The 25,557-nt window shown below is 39.5% G+C and overlaps 1 protein-coding gene across 2 annotated transcripts in view; it reads left to right on the top strand.

Moving 5' to 3' along the window:
* USP24 (ubiquitin specific peptidase 24) overlaps positions 1–25,557 on the top strand; it is a 143,477-nt gene that overhangs the window by 83,430 nt on the left and 34,490 nt on the right. For both annotated transcript variants that reach the window (XM_016185979.2, XM_007518026.3), the window contains exons 31-42: positions 330–485; positions 1,713–1,810; positions 6,583–6,678; positions 7,084–7,312; positions 8,706–8,865; positions 11,332–11,487; positions 13,604–13,674; positions 14,701–14,861; positions 17,427–17,488; positions 21,113–21,304; positions 22,281–22,398; positions 24,650–24,794. In XM_016185979.2, coding sequence (XP_016041465.2) covers positions 330–485; positions 1,713–1,810; positions 6,583–6,678; positions 7,084–7,312; positions 8,706–8,865; positions 11,332–11,487; positions 13,604–13,674; positions 14,701–14,861; positions 17,427–17,488; positions 21,113–21,304; positions 22,281–22,398; positions 24,650–24,794 — 1,644 coding nt within the window. The remainder of the gene's footprint in view (positions 1–329; positions 486–1,712; positions 1,811–6,582; positions 6,679–7,083; positions 7,313–8,705; positions 8,866–11,331; positions 11,488–13,603; positions 13,675–14,700; positions 14,862–17,426; positions 17,489–21,112; positions 21,305–22,280; positions 22,399–24,649; positions 24,795–25,557) is intronic.

The raw sequence follows: 25,557 nt of genomic DNA, 5'->3' as shown, positions 1-25,557 counted from the left end.
ACTTTTAAAATAATGGTAGCAAAATTAATATGACCTAGTTAGTGTTTCTTAGAATACATTCTCAAAGGTATTCAAGTAAGATAGAAATACTGTTAAACACTTGACAATGAGTGTGATGGAATTTTATATTTTGTTGATAATTATAATGATGTGGTTTTATAATGTTTATTAGTTTCTTAGAAAATTCCATTGATGTAATTTCAAGAGAAAACAAATACTAGAATATATATATATGTATGTGTGTGTGTATTATATATATATTTATATATAGCTGTTATCCTTAAGACATATTTCTTGGTCTATTTTTTTTCTCATCCTTTTAAACTTAGAAAACATTGTTGTCGGAAACCAGTTCTCAGTCTTCAAAATCTCCATCCCTTTCTTCAAAGCAACAGCATCAGCCTAGTGCCAGTTCAATTTTAGAAAGTCTGTTTCGATCTTTTGCTCCAGGGATGTCCACCTTCAGAGTGCTCTACAACTTAGAAGTAAGAAACCTGATTTTTTTTTTTTTCATTTTATATGCAGAATCATGCTTTCAAATTTCAGAAATAAGCAGATGGGTTCTTTTTATTATCTGATCTGTTAAAATTAGCTTAGAAAGGTAAAAATCCCAAACTGCAACTTTGGAAGTTTTTTCTCCTACCACATTAAGTATGAGAGCTTATGAATCTTATGGGTTCATAAAAGCAGAATGTTTAGAATAAAAAAGAATATTAAGTTGTATCTAATAAAAAATATTGGGGAAATTGAAATCATAAGTTTGTTTTCCTGCCCCATTTTTTTTTTTTTTTTGCCAGAGCCCTGCTCAGGTCTAGCTAATGGTGGTGTCCGGGATTGAATTTGCGACCTTAGAGCCTCAAGCATGAAAGTCTTTTGCACAACCACTATGCTAACTCCTCAGCCCCATTCTTCTTCTTCTTCTAGCGTTTGCCCTTCTTCCGTAGCCAGTCAACAGCATCAGGTTGAGCCTGATGTAAAGTTTCGAGCTCAGCCCCATAAGAGCTTTTAAAAGCTTTTTAAATCAAGGCTAATTAATAAATAGTTGTCTGAGAGACGGTTGACTTCATGCTAATGCTCATTCTGAGCACCTTGAGCCAAATATTCTTTTGTTAAATTTACCTGCATGATGAGTAAACTGAGGTCAAAGGGAAAAGTACCTGCCTAAGACATCTTAACTAATATGTGGGAACGCTAGAGTAAGAACTTTATTTGTAGATTTACTCAGTAGTGTGATTATTTATGTAAAATACTTCTCTGCTATGCCAAAATATTGGGCTTAGTTATTTTTAGTTAGGTACTATAGTATTATGATCGAGACATGGAGATTGGAGTGAAGCATACCTGGACTTATAATCATCTGACCTTAAGTAGAGGGTCACTTAGCTCTAAGAGCATATCTCTCTGTCATTATCAGTAACATTACCTACTCTTATCTAAGCCTGAGAATCTGAGACATTCATATTAGCTGGCTCCACAAGAAGAAGAGTTTACCAGTTTCCCACAGCAAAAGTAGTTCTCTATTTCTTCTTAAGTAAATAAGAACTTGGGAAATGTGACTATTTTAATTGTGAAACATCAACACCTTAGCCTTGTAAGGATAAAGCAGCCCCTAACAGTTAAAAAGAGATACTAACTTGTTGGTCTTATTTTTGTAAAGGAGTAATTTGTGCTGAAAATGTTAGTATGTTTAATTGTGCTTATCTGTTTCCAAGGTTCTAAGCTCCAAACTTATGCCAACAGCTGATGATGACATGGCAAGAAGTTGTGCAAAATCCTTCTGTGAGAACTTTCTTAAAGCAGGTGGTTTGAGGTAAGAATTTCAATATACTATTATATAAACTACAGAAAAATGAATATAGGTATTTTAGTGATTTTTTTAAAGTTTTTTTTATTATCTTTATTTATTTATTGGATAAACACAGCCAGAAACCGAGAGGGGAAGCGGTAACAGAGAGGGAGAAACAGAGAGACACCGACAGCCCTGCTTCACCACTCGCAAAGCTTTCTCCCTGCAGATGGGAACCGGGCGCTTGAACCTGGGTCCTTGAGCATTGTAATGTGTGCTCAACCAAGGGTGCCACTACCTGGCCCTAGTATGTATTTATTTTTTTAAATTATCTTAATAGAGCTGTTTAATTTAAGTGATGTCCGTTGCATCTGATTTTTTTATGGTCATCATCATGATATCATTTCCACAAAACAGTTCATCAAGTGCTAGCTCCAATAGACTTTCTTTCATAGTCTGGTAGTTTTACATTTATGTCTGTGACCCATTTTCAGTTATTTTTTTAATATTTATTCTTATTGTAGTTATTTCTTTGCCAAGCCTCATTTGTCCCTACAAGTCATTATATGGTACATTAGCAAAATCTTGGAAGAAGAAAGAATGAAGTAGAATGATTTGGAAAAAAAATTTTTTAGTTGAGGTGGTTTACATGGGTAAAATTTCTGTTTTCATCATGATAGGTATCTGTAAAACACTCACCCCCAACCTATGTCCTTTTTCACCATCATGCAGCAGGAACCCAACTTCCCCCAACTAGCTTCTCCAGAATCCTTTGTTTTGGTGCAAAACACCAAACCCAGTCCAAGTTTTACTTTGTGTTTCCCTTGCTGTTATGTTCTTTAAAATTCTTCCTATGAATGAGGTCATCCCATATTCACCTTTTTCTTTCTGGCTTACCTTATTTAACATGATTGTTTCAAGCTTCATCTAAGATGAAGTGAAGAAGGTGACTTCATCATCCGTGATAGCTGAGTAGTAGTCCACTATGTATATATACCAAATGCCATAACTTTCTTAGCCACTCATTTGTTGTTGGATGCCTAGGTTCCTTCCAAGTTTGGTCTATTACAAATTGTACTGTTATGAACATAGATATACACAGATATCTTTGGATGGCTATATTTGGTTCCTTAGGATGCATCACCAGAAAAGAAATTGCTGGGTCATAGAAAGGTCTATTTCTAGAGGTCTCCAGACTGTTCTTTTTCTACAGGGGTTGGAGCCCAATTTACATTCCCACCAGCACTGCAAGAGGGTTCCTTTACTAGCATAACCTCTCCAACATTTGTTTTTTTCTGTCCTTTCTTATGTATGGCATTTTCACAGGGATGAAGTTGTGTCTCATTGTTGTCTTTATCTGTATCTTTCTGGTAATCAGTGACCTTGAGCATTTTTTCTTATGTCTGTTGGTTCCTTGGATCTCCTCTTGGTGAATATTCTGTCCATATTCTCTCCCAACTTTTCAATTTATGACATTGATTATTTGGAAAACTACAGAATGTATCTCTTTTCCCTCTGGTAGTGAGAGAAATCCTAAAGAAGAGTAGAGGAGAGAAGACTATCTGTTGCTTTTGATTCCCAAGTTAGCTTAAGATAAGTAAATTTGAATGTAGCGTTCTGTGTTGTATAGGACATTATTGCTTGGATACAGAAATAAATGAGGTATTACCCTTACCCTTGAGAAACTCATGATTAACGAAGAATAACAAGTCCAGGGAGATGGTGCAGCACAGACATTTGCATGTGTGAACTCTCCCAGGTTTGAACCTCAGCACCACCAATAGCTGGATTTGAGCAGTGCTGTGATCAGAATTAACAACAAGAACAAGTAGTTATCAGTATCAAAACAGAGGCATACAACAACTGACCTGGGGTGGCAAATGGATTATGGAATAAAGAGGTGGTTAGATGGTTAATTTTCTTGCTGTAAGAATATTAGGAAATGTTTCACAGATAATGCCATTTGAACTGAGCACTGAGAAACAACTGTTCATTCCCTAGTAAATAAAAGAGGAAAAGACCAGAGGTGGGGTGGGCATGAGTAAAAGGACAAGGTTGTGTGGCCTGTCTGCTGTGAGACTAGAGCAGAAAAATAAATAAAGTTGAAAGGGCCATAGATGGAGTTAACTTCTGTAGGTAGACATTGTCACTTACTCCCTCCAGATGAGAAAGGAATAGAGACCAGCTTAATTTAGAACAGTGGAGAGTTGAGCAAATTCCTGTTTGGAGACGTTACGGGACAAGAAGAATTGAGTGAGCAAAGTCCTTGAAAAGAAAAAGTGAATGAGAAACAGACAGAAAAATTACAAGCATCGAGGGGGCCGGGTAGCATACCGGGTTAAGTGGATTTATAGTACGAAGTGTAAGAACCTGCTTAAGGATCCCAGTTTGAGCCCCTGGCTCCCTACTCACAGGGGGTTCGCGGTGAAGCAGGTCTGCAGGTGTGTGTCTTTCTCTCCCCCTCTCTATCTTCCCCTCTTCTCTCACTTTCTCCCTGTCCTATCAGTAGCAACAACAGTAACAGAAACAACAATGGGAAAAGAAAAAAAAAAAAAGACGGCTGCCAGGAGCAGTGGATTCATAGTGCAGGCACTTCTTCTAGCGTTTGCCCTTCTTCCGTAGCCAGTCAACAGCGTCAGGTTGAAAGCTGTCAGGAGCTGCTTGTTGCTGGCTTTGAAAGTGACTGGGATCCATGTGGATTCAGTTGGCTAGGAAGGATCGTCAGTTTCCCCAGTGAATGGGTACTCACGGGATGCACCACGAGAAGGTCGATCCAATGCATCCTAGTGCAGGCACTGAGCCTCATCAATAACCCTGGAGGCAAAAAAAAAAAAAATTATAAGCATGTAGGAGGCCTAGAACATACTCAGTTTTACTTTTGTTCAACACTATAGAGGTATTACTTTTTTAAAAATATTTTTATTTATTTATGTACTGTTGGATAGAGACAGAGAGAAATTGAGAGGGGAAGGGGAGATAGGAGAGAGACAGAGAGACACCTGCAGCCCTGCTTCACCACTCGTGAAGCTTTCCCCCTGCAGGTGGGGAGCAGGGACTTGAACCTGGGTCCTTGAGCACTGTAATGTCAGCACTTAACCAGGCGCGCCACCGCCTATCCCCTAGGTATTATTTTTTAAGACTCTTTTTGGATTAGTCAGCCAACTTAAGAACTGTAGTAACAGACATTTTATTCTAAATTAATTTCATGTCAGTTAATTTACATATTAGACATTGTTCTAACCCTGGAACAGTAGTAAACAGATCAGGAAAACAAAACAAAACAAAAAAACCTATGTCCTTGTGAAGTCTTAAGGGTGGTACAAAGATGAAATGTGTGTACTGGAATCAAACTCAAATTCCTAGGGTGTGACTATAGTGGAGTATCGGCTTCAAACTTTACTTTATAGCTAGAAAATAAATAAATACTCATCAGACCATAGCTGAGATTTCTGGAAGGAACATTATTGATTAACAGTTTTAGCGCATGCTGGTTCAGCAGGCAGAAAGGGAGACTATCTCAAGGCTGAACACATAGACCTCACTGGCCACCATACTTAGCAATTGTGTGTAGGATTTGGACAAGTAGAGAGACTATGGGCCCTTGGTCTCTGCTCCCTGAAAGCATCTGAAGGGGATCAGGGTGCTGAACTGCCACAAGGACTCACTTGTGGGGTAGAGAAGAAGGCCAGTGAACAGCTGCCAATTGAGCCATATAGAGACAGTTTGACCTGGTCTGCCTCCCACAAGGAAGAGCCGTGGGAGTTAAAACAAGCAGAAGCACACAGACCGGGACAGTGTGCCTTGCCCTGTCCGTCCTTTGAGGAAAGGAGCATGGTTCAGATGTGGTGCCAGGAGGTCTGTATGGTTGAGGCTGAGTGAGCTAGAAGGCAGCACAGGGGTGACCAAGATTACAGTTGTCACAGAGCCCAGGCTATGGAGAGTCTTACAAGCTGTTGTGAAGAATACCTCTTTTTCTTTGTTGGAACTAGAAAGCCAAAGGAGGATATTGTACAGAGAGGGATGCTATGATCTAACAGATATACATGTGTTTTTATGTAATGCCAGAAAGTGAACCCAGGGACTTGCCCATATGCATATACCACAGATCCAACCCAAATTTATCTTTATTATTTAAAGATTTATTTCATATAAGACAGATAATTTTTATATGAGAGAGAAAGAAGCCAGAACATGGACTCTAACACGTGCTCTACCAGTTGAGCTATTGTCAGAAGAAAAAACCAGAGTACCCCTCTGGTATATGTAGTACCAGAGTTGACTCCAGACTTCTTGCATATAAATCTGAGCCATCTGCCTAGCCACTGATGTGACTATTGCTAATATATTTTGGGGTTGAGAAGTTAAAAGTGGAGGCAAAGACAGCAGTTGGGAAGCTTTTGCCAGTAACTTGGGATGTCATGAATGTTTAAAAGAAAAAGGCAAATTTTATTGAATAATACCAACTTTGGATATACTTTTGAACTGATAATTTTACTAGTACAAAGATAGCACTTAACAGTGAACTGAAACCAATTCACCGGTGAGAAGGAGGACTTTCCAACCACTGTATCTTGGGGAGCTTTTTGGCTAATTAAGGAATCTGATTCTGAATGGGCCACGAGGATTATAAGAAAAGCATTATGATAGAAATAACTATGCCTGACTTATGTGTGTAAGGGTCTCATACAAATTGTAAATAATTGATAACATTTTAAACAAATTATTTAAAGAAAATATTCTATGAAAAAAATGGAAAAATTTAATATCCTATCTTCTTTTTTTTTTCCTTTTTGAAGTTTGGTTGTAAATGTCATGCAGAGGGATTCCATCCCATCAGAAGTGGACTATGAAACAAGGCAGGGAGTTTATTCCATCTGTCTACAACTTGCAAGGTACATAAATACTGTGTTATCTTAGTCTCGCAAGGCAGTATTTGACTTCATTTTTCTCCTCAGTTACCATCATGTTAAACAGTAGAAGGTGACCTTGAGGGAGTCAGGCAGTAGCACAGTGGGTTGAGCACAGGTGGTGCAAAGCACAAGGACCGGAGTAAGGATCCCGGTTCAAGCCTCTGGCTCCCCACCTGCAGGGGAAGTAGCTTCACAAGCGGTGAAGCAGTTCTGCAGGTGTCTATCTTTTTCTCCCCCTCTCTGTCTTCCCCTCCTCTCTCCATTTCTCTGTTCTGTCCAACAACAATGACAACAAAAAAACAAGGGCAACAAAAGGGAATAAATAGATATTAAAAAAAAAGAAAGAAAATGGCCTTGAATAAATGTAACTTGTTATTTTCTTTTAAGATTTTTACTTGTTGGGCAAACAATGCCGACGTTATTAGATGAAGACCTCACCAAAGATGGCATAGAAGCCCTTTCCTCTCGCCCATTCCGAAATGTCAGCCGGCAGACTAGCAGGCAAATGTCTTTATGTGGTACGCCAGAAAAGTCATCCTACAGGCAGCTGTCAGTGTCTGATAGGTCTTCCATTAGAGTGGAGGAAATCATCCCTGCTGCACGAGTTGCAATACAAGTAAGTGACTTGTATATTCAAGAACTATTAAGCATTTAAACTGCTTGGAAGATACCAGTGACAGAGGGGGGCATATGCAGATATAAGAATTATTGACATGAATGTTGCCTTTAAGTAATTTAAAGACAATAAGAGAAAGACCACAGTGCAGGCAGAACTGTATAGTTCAGGGTGGAAAATGTCAAAAGTTTCAAGAGAAGTGCAAAGGTAAATGTCCTGTGGCCCTTGGGAAAAGTGGAATAATTATGTTTACTTCTGACTATCATAGCTATTTTTTTAAATTAATTTAATAATGATCATCAAGACTGTAGGATAAGAGAGGTATAATTCCACACAATTCCCACCACCGGAACTGTATCCCATCCTCTCCATTGGAAGTTTTCCTGTTCTTTATTCCTCTGGGAATATGGACCCAAGATCATTATGGGGTACAGAAGGTGGAAGCTCTGTCTTCTGTAATTGCTTCTTCACTGGACATGGGTATTGGCAGGTTGATCCATGCTCCCAGCCTGTTTCTATCTTTCCCTAGTGGGGCAGAGGTCTGGGGAGGTGGGGTTTCAGGGTATATTGGTGAGGTCATCCATCCAGTGAAGTCAGGTTGGCGTCATGGTAGCATCTGCAACTTGGTGGAACTCCTTTCCTCCTTTGTCCTTTCAGCCTCCGCTTGCCAGCCTGAGGGTGGATTATATGGCTCTGTCTTGGTTCCACCTTGACCTCCCCTGCATACTTCCTCCACCAGCGGCCTGGAAATCCTGCCCTCACCCAAAATTCCCAGATTTAAAGCAGCCTCTTGGGGAGCATGCTGTCTTCAAACTGCCATATTGGCTCCGCCTATCATAGCTAGTTTTATGTAGGGGTGTCTTCGAGGCATAGACTGGGATTAGATATGATGTAGATATACAGTGCACGTGTAAATATGCAGTTAGGGATAAAGAGATAACATAATGATTATACAAGCAGATTCTCATATCCGAGGATCCAGGTCCCAGGTTCAGTCCCCACACCACCGTAAACCAGAGTTGAACAGTGCTCTGGTTAAAAAAAATAATAATACAGAGTTGGAAATGAGAGTTTATCAAACAGAAGGAGTGTGAGCTAAAATAAATCAGCTTGTATATAGTTCTAAACACGTGTCTAAACACGTGTAGAAGAGAGGAAACAGTAAAAAAAAAAAAAGTTGGTGTTAGAATTTAAAAGTAGAGCTTGGAGATCAGAGTCTCTATTTTATAAGTAGGAGATATTGAAAGCCTCTGAACAATATGGAAGCATGCAAAAGGTTATCCCTCTTAGAGGAAAGAGTTAACAGAAAGTAGAGATGACACAAAAGAGAAGAAGTCAGTGGAAAGGATTCAGTACTGTCTTTTCTGATGACACTCTCTTCATACTTCTCTAGACAATGGAAGTAAGTGATTTCACCTCCACTGTGGCGTGTTTCATGAGATTGTCATGGGCTGCAGCTGCAGGACGACTTGACCTTGTTGGCAGTAGCCAGCCAATTAAAGAAAGTAACTCTCTGTTTCCTGCTGGAATCCGGAACAGACTCAGCAGTTCAGGTACTGACTTAAAAGGGAGAGTAATTGGAATCTTGGGCAAAAGCTCATCTATATAGAGGGTTTTTTTATTTAGAGTCACAGAAAGGAGAAAAAGCTTTGTTCTTGTTTTTGAGTCTGAGTATAATAAATATCGAACTCTATACTGAAGACGTGCTCACGGTACTTTATGTCATACATCATCAAGGAGAGACATAAGCAAAGAGTAGTCGGGGAAACGTGATCAGGCGTAGTTTTTGTTTGTTAAATACAGTTAAAGTTCAATTCCTACCTGGAAAACAGTTATGATCTTAGTGTGTCTAATTGTTTCTGGTGGTTGTTTTTAAAAATTTTTAAAGATTATTAAGTTCCTTATTTGGTAAGATAGAGAGAAATTGAGAGGGGAGGATGAGAGACAGACAGAGATAACTGCATCACTGCTTTACTGCTTGTGAAGCTTCCTCCCTACAAGTGGGGACCTGGCACTTGAACCCAGGTCCTTGTGTGTGGCAGTGTATGGATTCCACCAGCTGCAGCTACCCGACTCTTTCTGGCTTTTTTTTTTTCCTTTATTATTATTTGTTTTGTTTATTTATTACATACGAGAGAGAGTTACACATGAGGCAAAGAGGAGAGAGCCAGTCTGGAGCACTACTCCAGTATATATGGTGCCAGGCATCAAACTGGAAACCTCAAGTCATGAAAATCTGATGCTCTATCAATTGAGTCACTTCCCCAGCGTTTCCTGTGTTCCTTTTCTTAAATTTGATTGAATTTATTTATTTATTTTGCCTCCAAGGTTATTGCTGGGGCTCAGTGACTGCACCATGAATCCACTGCTCCTGGAAGCTATTTTTTTTTTTCCCTTTTGTTCTTATTTTATCGTTGTTGGGGTTATTGCTGTTATTGATGTCGTTGTTGGATAGGACAGAGCCATGGAGAGAGATGGGGAAGACAGGGAGAGAAAGATAGACACCTGCAGACCTGCTTCACCTCTTGTGAAGCAACCCCCCCTGCAGTTGGGGAACCGAGGGCTCTAACCAGGATCCTTCTGCCAGTACTTGCGTTTTGTGCCATGTATGTTTAACCTGCTGTGCTACCGCCCGACCCCTGAATTTCCTTTTTTTTTAAATATATAAAAAGGAAACACAAAACCATAAGATAAGAGGGGTACAACTCCACACAGTTCCCACAACCAGAACTCTGTATCCCATCCCCTCCCCTGATAGCTTTCCTATACTTTAACTCTCTGGGAGTATGGACCCAAGGTCATTGAGGGATACAGAAGGTGGAAGGTCTGGCTTCTGTAATTGTTTCCCCATTGAACATGGGCGTTGACAGGTCGATCCATACTCCCAACCTGCCTCTCTCTTTCCCTAGTGGGGTAGGGTTCTGGGGGAATCAGAGCTCCAGGACATTTTGGTGGGGTTGTCTGTCCAGGGAAGTCTGGTTGGCATCATGACCAGACAATAAATAACTTGAATCCACCTGTATATCAGATTTCAGGCTTGGGGGATAAAGAGAGAGTGAGACTGCAGCACCAAAGCTTAATGTAGCAGGGACTGGTCTCAATCCTGGGTTGCTCAGTGGCAAAGCAGCACACTATACCTACCATAAAGCTGTTTCACTGGCACAGTCCAGTTGTTTTCTGTTGACCCCTACAAATAACTTTATGTCTCACCTTTATTTTGTTTTCCTGATTAGTCTGATACCCCAGTAGTGCAGCCTGGGAGGTGGTGCAGTTGATAAAGTCTTAGACACTCAAGCATGTGGTCCAGAGTTTGATTCCTGGATTATTCGTACCAGACAGATGCTCTGATTCTTTCTTTTTTCTCATAAATGAGTAAATGAACCCTAGGTAAGCAAATGAATAAATAACTCCAGTACTTTGAAGAAACATTTTTTGAGTGTATGGATGGCATACAGCAAAGTGCAGTTAGAATTTTTTTTTTAAGGATTTTTCATACAGTCCATCTGGATCAAGATACAAAACATACCTCGTATCACAGGAAGATTTTCTCTTGCTTCTAAAATTGCACTGTCTGTCCTGTCACCTGAAATGGGTTTTATGTGTCAAACATATTTTGAGTATCTCTAAGTATTTTAAATACAAAGCAGTTGAAGTCAAATAAAGTGATCAACTCACAGTTTTTTATTAAAGTGCTTTCTTGAGCTATCTTACATATTTCACTCAAGAACCCTGGAGTGGGGGCCGGGTAGTAGCACACCTGGTTGAGTGCACGTGTTACAGTGCACAGGGACCCAGGTTCAAGCCCCCAGTGTCCCCCACACACCTGCAGGGGGAATGCTTTGCAAGTGGTGAAAGCAGTGTTGCAGGTGTCTCTCTGGCTCTCCCTCTCTATCACCCATTCCCTCTCGATTAAAATAAAGGATAGAAAAATAATAATCCTGGACTGCCTTAGAGTATATTAGAATATCATGCAGGTCTTAATAGGATCCACAGGAACCTTCTGCTTTGTTTGTTTTCAGGAAGCAATTGCAGTTCTGGAAGTGAGGGAGACCCAGTAGCTCTGCATGCAGGCATCTGTGTGCGACAACAGTCCGTGTCCACCAAAGACTCACTGATTGCTGGAGAGGCTTTGTCACTCCTTGTTACATGCCTACAGCTTCGGAGCCAGCAACTGGGTATGCAGTAGGCTTTTCTTGCCCTCTGAGGAAAAGGCCAGGTTTCTGTTGGGAATTATTTGTAGTTCTCAGATGAAGTCAAATTAAGAGAAAATCAGATGTGTGAGGAAAAGTTGACTTGTCAAATAGGTAAGAACAATGCTGGAGTAATTAAATATCGAAGAAGTATTTACTGAGAGCCTTAAATATATACAGAGTTCTGTTGCATAGACGAGTACGTTTGCTCTTCAGAAACCTACTGTCTCGCCAGGGAATTAAAACAATGTAAATTTGCTAGTCCATAAACTATAGAGCTAGAATTACATACCACTCCTAACATGAAAGTGACTCTAGGACTAGAAACTATAAAACTTTAAGATTTGCTTATTTTCTTTATTGTTGGTAATAAATTATTAGTAATAGTAGAACATCCCAGTACAAAGTCCCTAGTTACTGTTTCTGCTCTATCTATATGCCTTCTGTTGGTGGTGTCATCCATTCGACTGCCTTAAGTTCACACTTAAATATGGGTCTACAGCCTGGACCATTCATGCCCCTGATATGACCATATCATGCAGACACACCGAATTCAGTATGTCCAGAACTGCACCTCTGTTTGGGCCCATGTCACTCCGGAGTTTTCTCACTTTAAATAATGGCAGTCGTATTCCTTCAGCTGCTCTGGCCAAAAACACTTAATTTATCCTTGATTCCACTTTTCACATCCTATTTCTAATTTGTTAGAACATTATCCTTCAAAACTATGCCCAAATTCTAGCCTTAGTACCACCTTCACTTGGGATCTGCCTTCCTATGGGTTCTAGCATTCTAATAGCAGTCCCCTAACTGACCACCACTAGACCCTCCCCCCCATCCCTGTAGTTTATTCTCTACATAGTAACCAGAAGGAAACTCCTAGACTGTAACTCTGGTTGTATTGCTATTGCACCTATGTTTAAAATCTTGCATAGTTTCTCAGTTCACACTGAGCAAAAGCCAAACCTTTAACAAAATTTTCAAAGCCTGCCACAGTCCTCTCCTTTGATACCTTGTGCCTTCACTTTGCCCCACTTCTCCCCTTCATCACTAAGCTTCAGCCATCCTGGCCTCTTTCTGTCCTCAGTATAGCAGGTACATACCTGTCTGTACATAGAACTCTGCTTATTTCCTATAAGATTTTGTTTAATGGCACCTTTCTAGTGCAATGTTTTCTGACCATCTTTTGAAAGAAGTCACGACCCTTTCCTTATCCCATCACTACCTAAACTCTTTTTTTTCTCTTACATGTCACTTTATAACATATGATATATTATGCATATTGTCATCATCCTATCTCAACTAGACTGTAAGCTTCATGAAGACTTTTTCCCTGTTTTGTTCCCTACCAAGCTTCTGGTACCCAAATATTGCTCACTGTACAGTAGACCCTCAGTATTTTTCAGCATTTCCACTTATTTAAATTGTGCCAATAGATAGGACCCTGCTGTCTGCACTTACTACTAATTCAGACTTCATGTCTGTAGAACTGGTGATCATTATATTTATGTAAAAAAAAATCAATCTCGTAAAATCACCAGGTAAACATTTTTTAAAATTAAGATATTTTAGGCCATGCTGAAATAGTATCTAGACATGTTTACTTTGAGCAAGAATCTTTTGAAGGTTTATATGACATGTCATTATAAAATGGTTTTGAAAATATGCCATATTCTTATGATTTTCCTAACAATTGTTGAGATGTTTTTAAGTCAAGATAAAAAAACTAACAACGTCCCTTCTTGCTTTATCATGTATTAGTTTATTGTAGGGTACATTTTATGGCTCACAATGATTGCTACTTTACCAAGACAAAATATATTTCTTCTGAAACTGGTGTGTGAGAAACACTGTGATGAAATATTGGGAGAGGTACAGAGATGGCCTAGACGGGTTCATACTCTTGAGATCCTTGGACTCCAGGGCGTGCCCAGACGTGGGAGCAGTTGTTGAAGCTCTTGAGCTTGATTCCATAGAGAAGAGATGAATTTCTGTTGTGGTTAAGTTTAAGAAATCATTCAGAATTTTTGAAATTTGGAAAATCCATGTCCTAATAAAGCTCTTTCTCCCCTGCCCTAATTCTCCATATTCTTATCATTAGCGTCTTTCTATAACTTGCCCTGTGTGGCTGACTTTATCATCGATATTCTGCTTGGATCACCCAGTGCTGAGGTAAGGACTCTTCATGTTACTTTTTTTTTTTTTTTTTCTTTTTAATTTTTCTTACCCTGTTCCACTGAGGGCTCTCAGGATACATCCTGTGACATTATGTAAAATGCAGAAGGAAGGGTATTTAGTCCTCTTGAATCATATAGAAGGCCTGCAGACTACTCTGAGAGCAAAGTGATGGTGTGAATCATCTACTTTTTTTATTTTCCACCACCAGTTTATTGGGACTCCATGCCTATATGAGGAATCCACCATTCCTGGCACCCATTGTTTTCATTTTTTTTTTTTTCTTCTGAGGGAAGGGAGAGAAAAAGACACCTTAAGCACTAGTTAACCACTTGTGAAACTTGCGCCCTGCAGGTGGGGACCATTGGCTTGCATATGTTAATGTGTGCGCTCTACTGGGCACACCACTGCCCAGCCCTGTCTCCTACTTTCCTTCCTTCTCCCTATTTCACCAAAGGGCACTGCCAGTGTTCAGTATTCATAGTTGGCAAAAGCAGCAGTCTTTAAGCTTTAATGCATTGATCAAAATCAAGAACCACCAACATCAAGCCGTAAACTTTCATTCAGTTTAATGATTCTGATTTTCTTATGAGCTTTAAAACTAACTTTTAAAAGAACTTTGAAGAGTTTTTATTTTCATTTATATGCAAATTATAAACCTGTTGATTAGAGTAAAATGATTTGGAAGATCCGTTCTCAGACACAACTTGCTTTTAATTAGCCTAGTTTATTCAGTAGGAAAAAAAAAACGCTCATATTCTTATAAGTACCTTTCAGAGTGAAAGCTTTGGAAGATCTTTTTTAACATTTATATTTTTAGTACAGATGAGAGAGCATTTCACATGAGGCAAAGAGAAGTAGAGGGAGAAAGAGAGAAACCAGAGCACCACACCAGTATATCAGTGCCAGGGAGCCTTAGGCACAAAAGTCTGAAGCTCTACCCCTTGAGTAGAAAGTCATTTTTAAGCAGTCTTTTAAGTGCTGGTTGATGTACATCCTTTGCCATTAATAATGTTATTTCAGATTCGCCGTGTTGCCTGTGATCAGTTGTATACTCTCAGTCAGACAGATACTTCAACTCATCCAGATGTCCAGAAGCCAAATCAGTTTCTCCTGGGAGTGATTCTTACTGCTCAGCTGCCTCTCTGGTCCCCAACGAGTATCATGAGAGGAGTCAATCAAAGGTATTAATAAAGATGAGAATGTTGATGTTGGGCAGAGAGTATCACTCTTGTATATGCAGTGCTAAGGCTTGAACTTGGTGCTTCATCCACTGTACCATCTTATGGGGCTCAAATGGCTTTTATTGAACTAATTTCCTTGCATTCATAGGTTGTCAGTTATTTTTAACAAAAAAGGCATTAAATTTTGTGAGATTATTTTCTGTGTAATTTAAAGTGATCATGTGAGCATCTGACTTTTAATACAATTAACTTGACGTTTTAGTTTTACATAAAGAAGTAGTCATTACCGGATAAAACCAGGTATCAAGACACCTAAATTAAAAGAGAAGTACCTTTTCTTCTGTAAATTGCTGCTGTAGAATTTCAGTTTTTCTTTTAAAAAAAAAGATAACCCTTTTATTAATTTATAAAGTAAATTCATAAATAAATTCTTTAGTTGAAATGATTTTTAAGAAATGATATACTTTTTAAAACTTTGGTGAAGAAACAATATATTTTCTAACATACACTCTCAAAGAATCTCTAGGTTTCAAACAAAATTGACTCTCTTATGTTTTTATCATTTTGGAAACTGTTTCACAGCTTCTGCTCAAGTTTGGTATATTTTCTCTTAATAGTTGTAGTAATGATAGTAGTTAGCATGGCGTGGCCATGTGTGACAAAGCATGATAACATTTTTTATACATACTTGTCTTTTAATCATTATACTGATCAAGTGATTTTAACTATCTTGTTATGCACCTTTTAAAAATTATAATTCCTTTATGTGCACATGTTTATTTCTAATATTCTAGCAAAGAATTTAAAAATTAGAAAACTAAAAAAAAAAAAAAAATACTGCATTTCCCTGGATATCCAGCTATAAGTTGTGGAGCCAAGATTTAAACCAATGTCTCATTCTAAAACCTTTCTTCTTGAAAAAATAATATTGAAACAACCGTCAGTTTCCACAACTGTGAACCCTTTAATTACCTTACTTAAACACAAGTCAGTCTAGGCAAAAGTGATCAGTAATTTGAAAAGTACTGAGAGAGGGACCTCATAACATACTATATAGAATGGTTAAACCAACAAGAAGAAATTTTGGACAAGAGTCCAGCCAGAAGCCCCCCAAAAGTTGAAGCACAAAATAATGAGGTCAACATCCAAACACTAGTTAAGGAAATAATCACAGGAGTGAGTAAAGAGTTTGAAAGAATTGTCGTCAGAAATAAAGAAACAACAAATAAAACTGGAAGAAAACACTAATTATCTCAAGGTTATTAGAGAGCTGAAAGCTGAAATAGGTGAGCTAAGAACACAACTAGCTGAACAAGCTAAAACAGTATGAGAACAAGGTAACAGAATAGATGAACTCCAGAAAACAGTAGAGGGGAGAGAGAATAGAATCAATGAGGCTGAAGACAGAATTGGCAAGATCAAGGACGAATTAGAGACAACTAAAAAAGAAGTAAGAGATCTCAAAAAGAGATTAAGAAATACTGAAAACAATAAGAGACCTATAGGATGTCTTCAAAAGAAATAATATACGTATTACTGACTTATCAGAGGAAGAAAGAGAAGGAGGGGAAGAAAGCATTCTTCAGGACATAATAGCTGAGAACTTCTCTAGTCTAGACAACATCAAAGACATAAAGGTTCAAGAAGTACTGAGGATCTCAAACAGAATTAACCCAGACCTAAAGACACCAAGACACATCATATTTAGAATGGAAAGGAATAAGGATAAAGAAAGGATCCTGACGGCTGCAAGAGAAAAATAGAGTCATCTACAAAGGAAAACTCATAAGATTAGCAGTAGACTTCTCCACACAAACACTATAGGCCAGAAGAGAATGGCAGGATATCTATCGAGTGCTCAATGAGAAAGGCTTTCAACCAAGACTACTGTATCCTGCTAGACTGTCATTCAGACTAGAGGGAGGCATTAAAACCTTCTCAGACAAGCAACAGTTGAAAGAACCAACTATCACCAATCCTGCCCTGAAAGAAGTTCTGAAAGGTCTCATAACAGTCAGACCACCATAAATATGCCATCTATCAGGACACTCTAAAAATCTACAAGAATGGCATTAAAATATCTCCAGTCTTTGATATCAATAAATGTCAAAAATAAAATAAAACCTTTCTTCTTGATTACACTGTTAACTGCAGAGAAGCTTCACTGATTATGGCACAAAACAGATTTTCCCGCCTTCTTTTTTACACCACTTGTATCACTAGTTGACGTAACTAAGCATTTTGTTGATTTTTGCAATCTCCTTTTTACTTTGCTGATTATTCCCAGTTTCAGAGCAAATAATAGGTATTTAGTAAGCATTAGTTTTTATTTGAATGATGACTATAGAATTGATAACATTCTTTATGAAGTCAGTGTATAGAAAATTGCAAATCTTACCATTTCTCCTTATTCCATTTCTCCTAAACCTTATCTGTAATAGAAAGACCATTAGTTGAAACCTTAAACATGAATTAATATAAAAATAATTATTTGATGTTCTTGTTCATACAAGAGAAATACTTTTAAATCAGTATTTTTAATAGCTGAAATCTCTTTTTTTTTAGACTATTATCTCAGTGTATGGAATATTTTGATCTGAGGTGTCAATTATTAGATGATCTAACAAGTAAGTAAATATGTAACTTTAACATATGGGCAAGAGGGATGAAGAGAAGTAGAGGAGAAAAACAAATGAACATTCGTAATCTGATTTATGACATCACCAGTGTAAATAAGATTATAGTTACTGTTTGAACTTGAATTTTATTTTCTTGAAAAAAGCATCTATCACTTGTCTCTCCAGTTGTATCCTACCATTCATAGTTGAGATTCATTGATTTAAAACATTGTCATGGTTCAAATTTCAGTTACACTGATAACAAACTTCCTCTCTGGTAAAGTTATTTCTGACAATTTCAAACACTGATCACAGCAGCAAAGAGAGATCTTCTTTTGAAGTTTGTTAATCATACCTTTAGAGTTAGTGATAGAAGTCAGTTACATATTGAGTGAAATACATTAAGTATTGAGTGATTGCAGTACCGTTAGAAATTTTATTGTTAGCATGTTTAAATGTTAATCTCGGTACTTACTGTTCTCTTTCTTTTGGGGAGTTGAGGGTTGGGGAGGCTGAGAGTCAGGGTTCCTAGAGATTGAGCCCAGAGTTTTACAGGTGTCTATCTTTCTCTCTCCCTCTCTCTGACTTCTCCTCCTCTCTCAATTTCTCTCTGTCCTATCTAACAACAACAAATCAACAACGGCAACAAGAGGAAAAATAAATATTAAAAAATTAAAAAAAAACTTAATCACTACAGGCTTTTATCTTACAGATGTTGCTGAGCCTTTCCATTATATCTTTATATGGGGTTTTAAGTTCATACATAGCAACATTTTTTTTAACTTGGTGTCGTTTTTTGTTAGATAGGACAGAGAGAAATGGAGAGAGATAGGGGAAGACAGAGGGAGAGAAAAAGATAGACACCTGCAGACCTGCTTCACTGCCTGTGAAGTGACTCCTCTGCAGGTGGGGAGCCGGGGCTCGAACCGGGATGCTTACGCTGGTCCTTGCGCTTAACCCACTGTGCTACCGCCCAACTCCCATGATTGTTTAATTTTATTTTATTTGATAAAACAGAGAAATTACGAGGAAGGGAGAGAGAGAGACAAAGACATCTGCAGCATTACTTCACCACTCATGAAGCTTTCCCACTGCAGATGGGGACAAGGGGCTTGAAACTGGGTCCTTGTGCAGATAATATGGATTTAACATAACAGCAAGCATGGTGCCTGCTAGCTGCCTTTCTTCTTGTGTCTCTCCTTTCTCTCTTGCCCCCACTGTCCATGCTCAACCACCAACCTTCAGATAGTGTTGTGGGCTTGGTGCCTGTGCAGTGAACTGCTCCTGGCAGTTACTTTGTTTCCATTTCCTTCCTTCCTTCCTCCCTTCCTTCCTTCCTTCCTTCCTTCCTTCCTTCCTTCCTTCCTTCCTTCCTTTCTTTCTTTCTTTCTTTCTTTCTTTCTTTCTTTCTTTCTTTCCTGTAGAGACAGGAATAGGGAGAGGAGAGAGAGAAAAGAGGGAGTTTCAGCAGTGTTCCACAACTTGTAAAGCTTTTCCCTTTGCAGGTGGGAGACTTAAAGTCAGGTCTGGGGCATGGCAATGTGAGTGCTCTACCAGGGGCACCACCGCACTTCTAGTCTCATTTTACTAAGGAAGGAAGTGAGCTTTCAGTACGTGGTAGAAACAGGATTTATATGAGGTGCTGGCCCAACTATCTGACCCTGAAGTATTTTTTTCCTTTTTGATTTTTTTTTTATTATGATCTACAAGTCCATTGGATAAGAGGGTGAGGGGTACAATTCCACATTGTTCCACATCCCATCCCCTCCATTGGAGGCTTCTGTAGTTGCTTCTCCACTGGAGATGGGTGTTGGCAGGTCAATCCATACTCCCAGCCTGTTTCTATCCCTATTGGTGTAGGACTCTGAAGAGGTTGAGATTATCACCACCAGAACTTCGTATCCCACCACCACCACCCCACCACCCCCGATAGCTTTCCTATTCTTTATCCCTCTGGGAGTATGGACCCAGGATCATTTTGGGTTGCAGAAGGTGGAAGGTCTGGCTTCTGTAATTACTTCTCCACTGGACATGGGTGTTGGCAGGTCGATCCATACTCCCAGCCTGTTTCTATCACTAGTGGGGTAGGACTCTGAAGAGGTGGGATTCCAGGACACATTGGTGAGGTCATCTGCTCAGGGAAGTCAGGTTGGCGTCATGGTAGCATCTGCAGTATGGTGGCTGAAAAACATTAAGATACAAATGGGGGAGGGGGGTTGCGGTAGCACACTGGGTAAAAGGCACATAGTAAGATACAAAGCAGAACAAATTGTTTAATAATCAGGAACCTAAAAGTAAGAATAGAACAAATGAGAATTGGGATCTCCACTTTGGAAAAAGCTGGGAAATCTACTTTAGGTATATATCCCAAGGGGCCTATGATTAGTAATTTTTGCCTGAGCACAACAAGCACAATAAGCAGATGGATTAAAGGTATTGTCTGGGGATATGGTGTCAGAGTTGGAAATAAGACTAGAAAGCTGGATCAGGGATGAAAGTAGCTCCCAAATATGGGGAAAGTGTATAAATACCATTAACTGCAAACCCCATTGATCTGATCTGGGGCCCATATTCAGCACAGGAGACTGTGTAACTTCTGCATCCCTATAGGTCTGAGCTCGCATTCTGTGGTCATAGCTAGGATCTTTCTAAGCTGCACTCATTTTAGGATCCGCCATCCTCAAGTGCCAGAGTGTTGACCCAGCCTCCCTTCAGAGAGTCCGTACCATTGTTGTTTCACATTTAGGGCAAGGTCCTGTAGAGGCCCACAAGCAGGTTCAGGATACTTTTCTTGATGGAAATGACCAGTGATGGTGGAGAGAGGGATCTGTTAGAGGTCTAGGCCCATCATGTCTATGTGGGAATCTCACGATTCCCTAACTAGGGCCCCAGATGATGAGGTGGCCTGCTAGTGACCACAAGAGCCATCATTAAAGTATGCCAGTCTCTTGCCCTTATCCAACCTTTGTAGTCCTTACCCTATCTGACAGGGTTAGCCTTAGAGTGATTGAGGGAAGTGAAATAGGAAGTGGGTGAGGAGGGCATCTAGGTCTAAGTAGACACTATTTGCTTAAGAACTTTATGGTGTCTTTTTTTAGGTCTTTCTACTTGTTTGCTGCACTTTATTGAGTCACTGCAAACTATTGTACACTTTTACTTTAAGGTAGATGTTTTCCCCTAACTTATGGATACATGTGCACATGTGCCCTATCTCATGGGCCCTGGTCTATATCTAGGTTCTGTGACTTAGTTAGGAAGTGCACACCTACCCAAAATGGAATTAAGGAGTCCTGTGAGCTAAAAAAAAAAAAGTCTCACCAGAGTAATGGAGCTGAAGGGTTGACATTCCATGACTGATGACTCTGAACACTGTCCAAAGTGAAACATGTCAGGATGGTACTGGTTGCATTGAAGTAGTTCTTTTTAATGAGCAAAAGAGTGAGGGAAGCATTTCATGACCTTCCATAGTCCTTGTGACCACCAGCCATAGCCTACCTATTAGTAGCAGTTACTTCAGCTCGATGAAATGAAAGATTGGGACTTGACTCTGATGACTTTAATTCAGGATTATGACTCCACAAAAAGTGATCTTTCTTCTTTTAAAATGACTTTTTTTTTCTTCTTCCTTCTTAGCCTCCGAAATGGAGCAGTTAAGAATCAGCCCGGCAACCATGCTTGAAGATGAGATTACTTGGCTGGATAATTTTGAACCTAATCGCACAGCGGAGTGTGAAACCAGTGAGGCAGACAACATCTTGTTGGCAGGGCACTTACGGCTCATCAAGACCCTGCTTTCTCTCTGTGGGGCTGAAAAGGAAATGCTTGGTAATTATTGCTTCATCTTATGTGGCAAAATGCCTCAGTTCTCAGTGATTGCCATAGTTTCGTGTATATACAGGGCAAGACAAGTGCACTGTGTTCCGCAGAAAGTGGGTGAAGCCTTTAGGCAATAGGAATTTGCCTTGGCAGACACAGGGAATTCTGCTGTATTCGAAACTATCAGATGGCATAACAGTACCAAGTAAAGAAAAAAAAAAATAATTCAGAGTAGGCATTCTGTTTTTGTTATTCTGTACTTTGTAAGATTTTTCCATTATATATCATTTCTTTTAAGGGTTGTTCTTAACCAGCCACCAACCTGGAATTCTCCTGGTATACATACATACATACATAAGTTGTGAAGTGCAGCCAGTATTGTAAATCATACTCAGGAAATAAATGAAAACATTATCACTCTTGTCACTCAAACTAAGCTTTATGAAACCTTGGCAGTTGGAGATACATAGAAAAGAGTGATTTTTTTCCCCCACCTGCAAGGGGAAAGCTTCATGAGTGGTGAAGCAGGGCTGCAGGTGTCTCTCTGCCTCTCTCCCTCTTTACCTCCCCCTTCCCTCTTGATTTCTGGCTGTCTCTATTCAATAAATAAAGATAATTGAAAAAAATTTTAAGTGATTTTTTTCACCAGTGTGAAAGGGCACAGCTTTTTTGTCTATTGAAGTTAGATTTTCAGAAATTTTTAAAACTTATGTAGACTCCCTAATACCCAGAATAAGAATTATTCTCCCAAGCCATTCTGCCCTATGATGTCCTTCTAGCCTGTGTTTCTGCAGTGAAAACTTGACTCCTGTTAACACTACTGTAAACTCCTACAGGAAGGCACTCGCACTTATACACCCTCTGGCCTTCCCATTTGTCCCCACCTCCTGGCCCACAGAGCTCTGCCGTATGTGAAAGTGCTAGACAGGACCTTTGATTTACAGTGTATGTTCATTCTCAACACGAATATTATGCTCTTTTTCAGGTTCATCACTTATTAAACCATTGTTAGATGACTTCCTTTTCCGAGCTTCTAGAATTATTTTAAATAGTCATTCTCCAGCTGGCAGTGCCGCCATCAGTCAACAGGACTTTCATCCAAAGTATGGAAAATGCACGTTGTGTTCAGTTTTGGTAAAAAATCTAATTCAAAACTTTAGTCCAAAATTATTTTCTTAACTTGAAGTATCTTCCATCTGTGGTTGTGTGTAGTTTGTAAAATATTATTTGCTATATTAAGAAATGAATGTAAAGGAGGTTAGCATAAAATGTACCTGCCATATAAGTACTGAGCCAAGTACACTGGTACCATTGTCACCACTGAAAATGGAAGAACGGGAGATAATGTGGCTAACTTGGTCAGCAACAAATTCCAAGAGAAGCAGATTGTAAGAGCATTGCAAGGGAAAGTAAGCAAGCTCTGAGTCTTGGAAGATTCTTCTAGGAAAAAAGTATCGGTGCATTACTGTAGACTGTCATATTTGCTGAGTATTGACTGTGTCCTCATAACTACAACTGGTGATTTGTTATAGTGATTATTTTATAATCAGACTTTGTATTCATCTCTGGATAGAAATGTAAAAGATCGCTTTGTCCTATAGACCCTTTTTTTTTGGGGGGGGGGTGCTGTTGATATTTTTAGAAATGACGGAGGAACAGTTACAGACTGCATCTCATTTTCTGTGAATCTCACTTTGTTATTTTCTTGTGGAAACCAGAATTAAAATTTTAGTAATCCAGAAGAAACTGAGGATTTGAAATTTAACCAGAGGGAAAAAATGAATCTATATAATTTCAGTGGTTATTAAAATGGGCATGGCATAATAAGCGGTATTATTTTAACTAGTCAGCTTTCATTAGTACTCTTAAGTCGTCCTCAAAGTATTATGACTCCTGTCCTCCCTGACCTGTCTTGTTCTGAAAGAGACAGTTCTAGATCTGTTGAGTCTTATCAAAGGTGCAGGAATACAAGGACAGTTTGGCGTGTGGACGATGCCTTAAATAGTAAGGGTACACTTTGTTTCACTCCTCCCCACTATTCTGAATGGTGTTCATATATCAAAATAGTTACCAGCCTTCTCCCTCCTCTAACCCTAAAGCAGAAAGAGATTTTAGGCACACCCATTCTTACACCACAATATCAGAAGAGCTTATTAATATTCAGTCTGTATGTAGAAAATACCTCTCTTCTTTACCCACCTTTTGCCACTCAGAAGTCCTTAGGAGAAGCAGTGAACATTGTCCTCACTGATTCAGCACTGCCCTAAAAAAGCCACAAACTTGGGAGTTGGGCAGTGGTGCAGCGGGTTAAGCACACGTGGCGCAAAGCACAAGGACCGACCGGCGTCAGGATCCCAGTTCGAGCCCCCGGCTCCCCACCTGCGGGGGAGTCGCTTCACAGGTGGTGAAGCAGGTCTGCAGGTGTCTGTCTTTCTCTTCCCCCCCCCCCCTGTCTTCCCCTCTTCTCTCCATTTCTGTCCTATTCAACAACGACAGCATCAGTAACAACAGCAATAACAACTACAACAATAAAACAAGGGCAACAAAAGGAAATAAATTAATTTTTTTTAAAAAAGCCACAAACTCCCCCTGAACATATGTATCTCCAGGGCTGCGCTCTTTAGGTTTCAGACTGTCCTCTTTTCTGTGGATCCCTCCTAACCTGTGATCTGCACAATAATGCAGATCTGACGACAGAGATGACAGTGAGAAATGACTGTCTCCAAAGTTATTTCTTCTGAAGGTGGTAACAGTGTAGGAAGCCTTTGCTCATTAATTATCCTTTATGTCACTAAGCAAAATGATTTGGCAAACTAATTTTGTGCTACTTTTCCCCCCAGCAAAAAGGAAAGCTGATTATAATGTCCTTGAAGAATTTTTGTATCTGTAGATAATATTAAATATTCATAGGGTGTCTAGTCTGGTGTGTGTGTCTTTCTTTTTCTGCCATTTAGAGATTTGGGTTTCAAGGTGATTGCTTCCTGAATCTTTGCTTCTTTCTTTCTTTTTTTTTTTTTTCTCCTACCTACTTTAAAAGACAGTCCCGTTTGTGGTGTTGATAAAAGTTATCAAACTCTTGACCCTGTGTCTTGGCGCTCCTTGCTGTGTAAGGATACTCTGGAGCCCTAAGTGAGAGATTTTACTGCTTTATTGTCCGACCAAGAAAATGCTTCTGTTCGCCTCTTCTGTATTTATTTGGTAGATCAGGGCACTACAGTTCTCTCACCAGACCTCAGTGACCCCTCTTTAAGGAATTACAGCTCTTACTCTCTCGTTTTAAATGTCAGTTTAGTTTAACAAGCATTGGAAATAGATTACTCTCTGTTGAAATTAACTTGTGTCTTTGGATTTTAGGTGTAGTACAGTGAATAGTCGACTGGCAGCCTACGAAGTCCTTGTAATGCTGGCTGATAGCTCACCTTCAAATCTTCAGATCATTACAAAAGAGCTGCTTTCTATGCATCATCAGCCTGACCCTGCTCTTACTAAGGAGTTTGATGTAAGTTTTCTAGACTTTGGTGTACTTAATTTTTTTTTAACATTTATTTATTTATTATCTTTTGTTGCCCTTGTTTTATTGTAGTAGTTATTACTGGTGTCATTGTTGGATAGGACAGAGAGAAATAGAGAGAGGAGGGGAAGACAGAGAGGGAGAGAAAGACAGACACCTGCAGACCTGCCTCACCACCTGTGAAGCGACTCCCTTGCAGGTGGGGAGCCAGGAGCTCGAACCGGGATCCTTCAGCCGGTCTTTGTACTTTGTGCCACCTGCGCTTAGCCTGCGTGTTACCGCCCGACTCCCTGGTGTACTTAATTGTTTAGTGATTACATGTATATGCAGTCATTAAATATATATTTTTATTTATTTATTTTGGATAGAGACAGAAAAATTGAGAAGGAAGGAGAGACACCTGCAGCACTGCTTTACCACTCGTGAAGCTTCTCCCCCACAGGTGGGGACCAGGTCCTTTATTCCCTGTGATGTGTGTTCTCAACCACTTGCACCCCAACCCAGTCTCTTGAATCATTATTTTTCTGTTTGTTGGGTTGTGTCTGCTGGAGCGTTGCCAGTCCAGGCCAACTTTTTCAAATAGAAACAGGGATAGACCCTGTGCCAACAGCTGTATTGTAAGGCATTATAAAGAAATAAAGGAGGAGAGAGAGAGAGAGAGAGAGACAGACAGGAGGAGAGAGGAGAAAGCACCGCAGCACTAAGGCTTTCTCTAGTGGGTGCCAGGCTCGAGCCTGGGCCATGTGCATGA

The sequence above is a fragment of the Erinaceus europaeus genome, chromosome 13 (genome assembly GCF_950295315.1).
Source record: "Erinaceus europaeus chromosome 13, mEriEur2.1, whole genome shotgun sequence".
Taxonomy (NCBI): domain Eukaryota; kingdom Metazoa; phylum Chordata; class Mammalia; order Eulipotyphla; family Erinaceidae; genus Erinaceus; species Erinaceus europaeus.
Note: the sequence above shows the minus strand (reverse complement) of the source record. Positions and strands in the feature narration are given on the sequence as shown.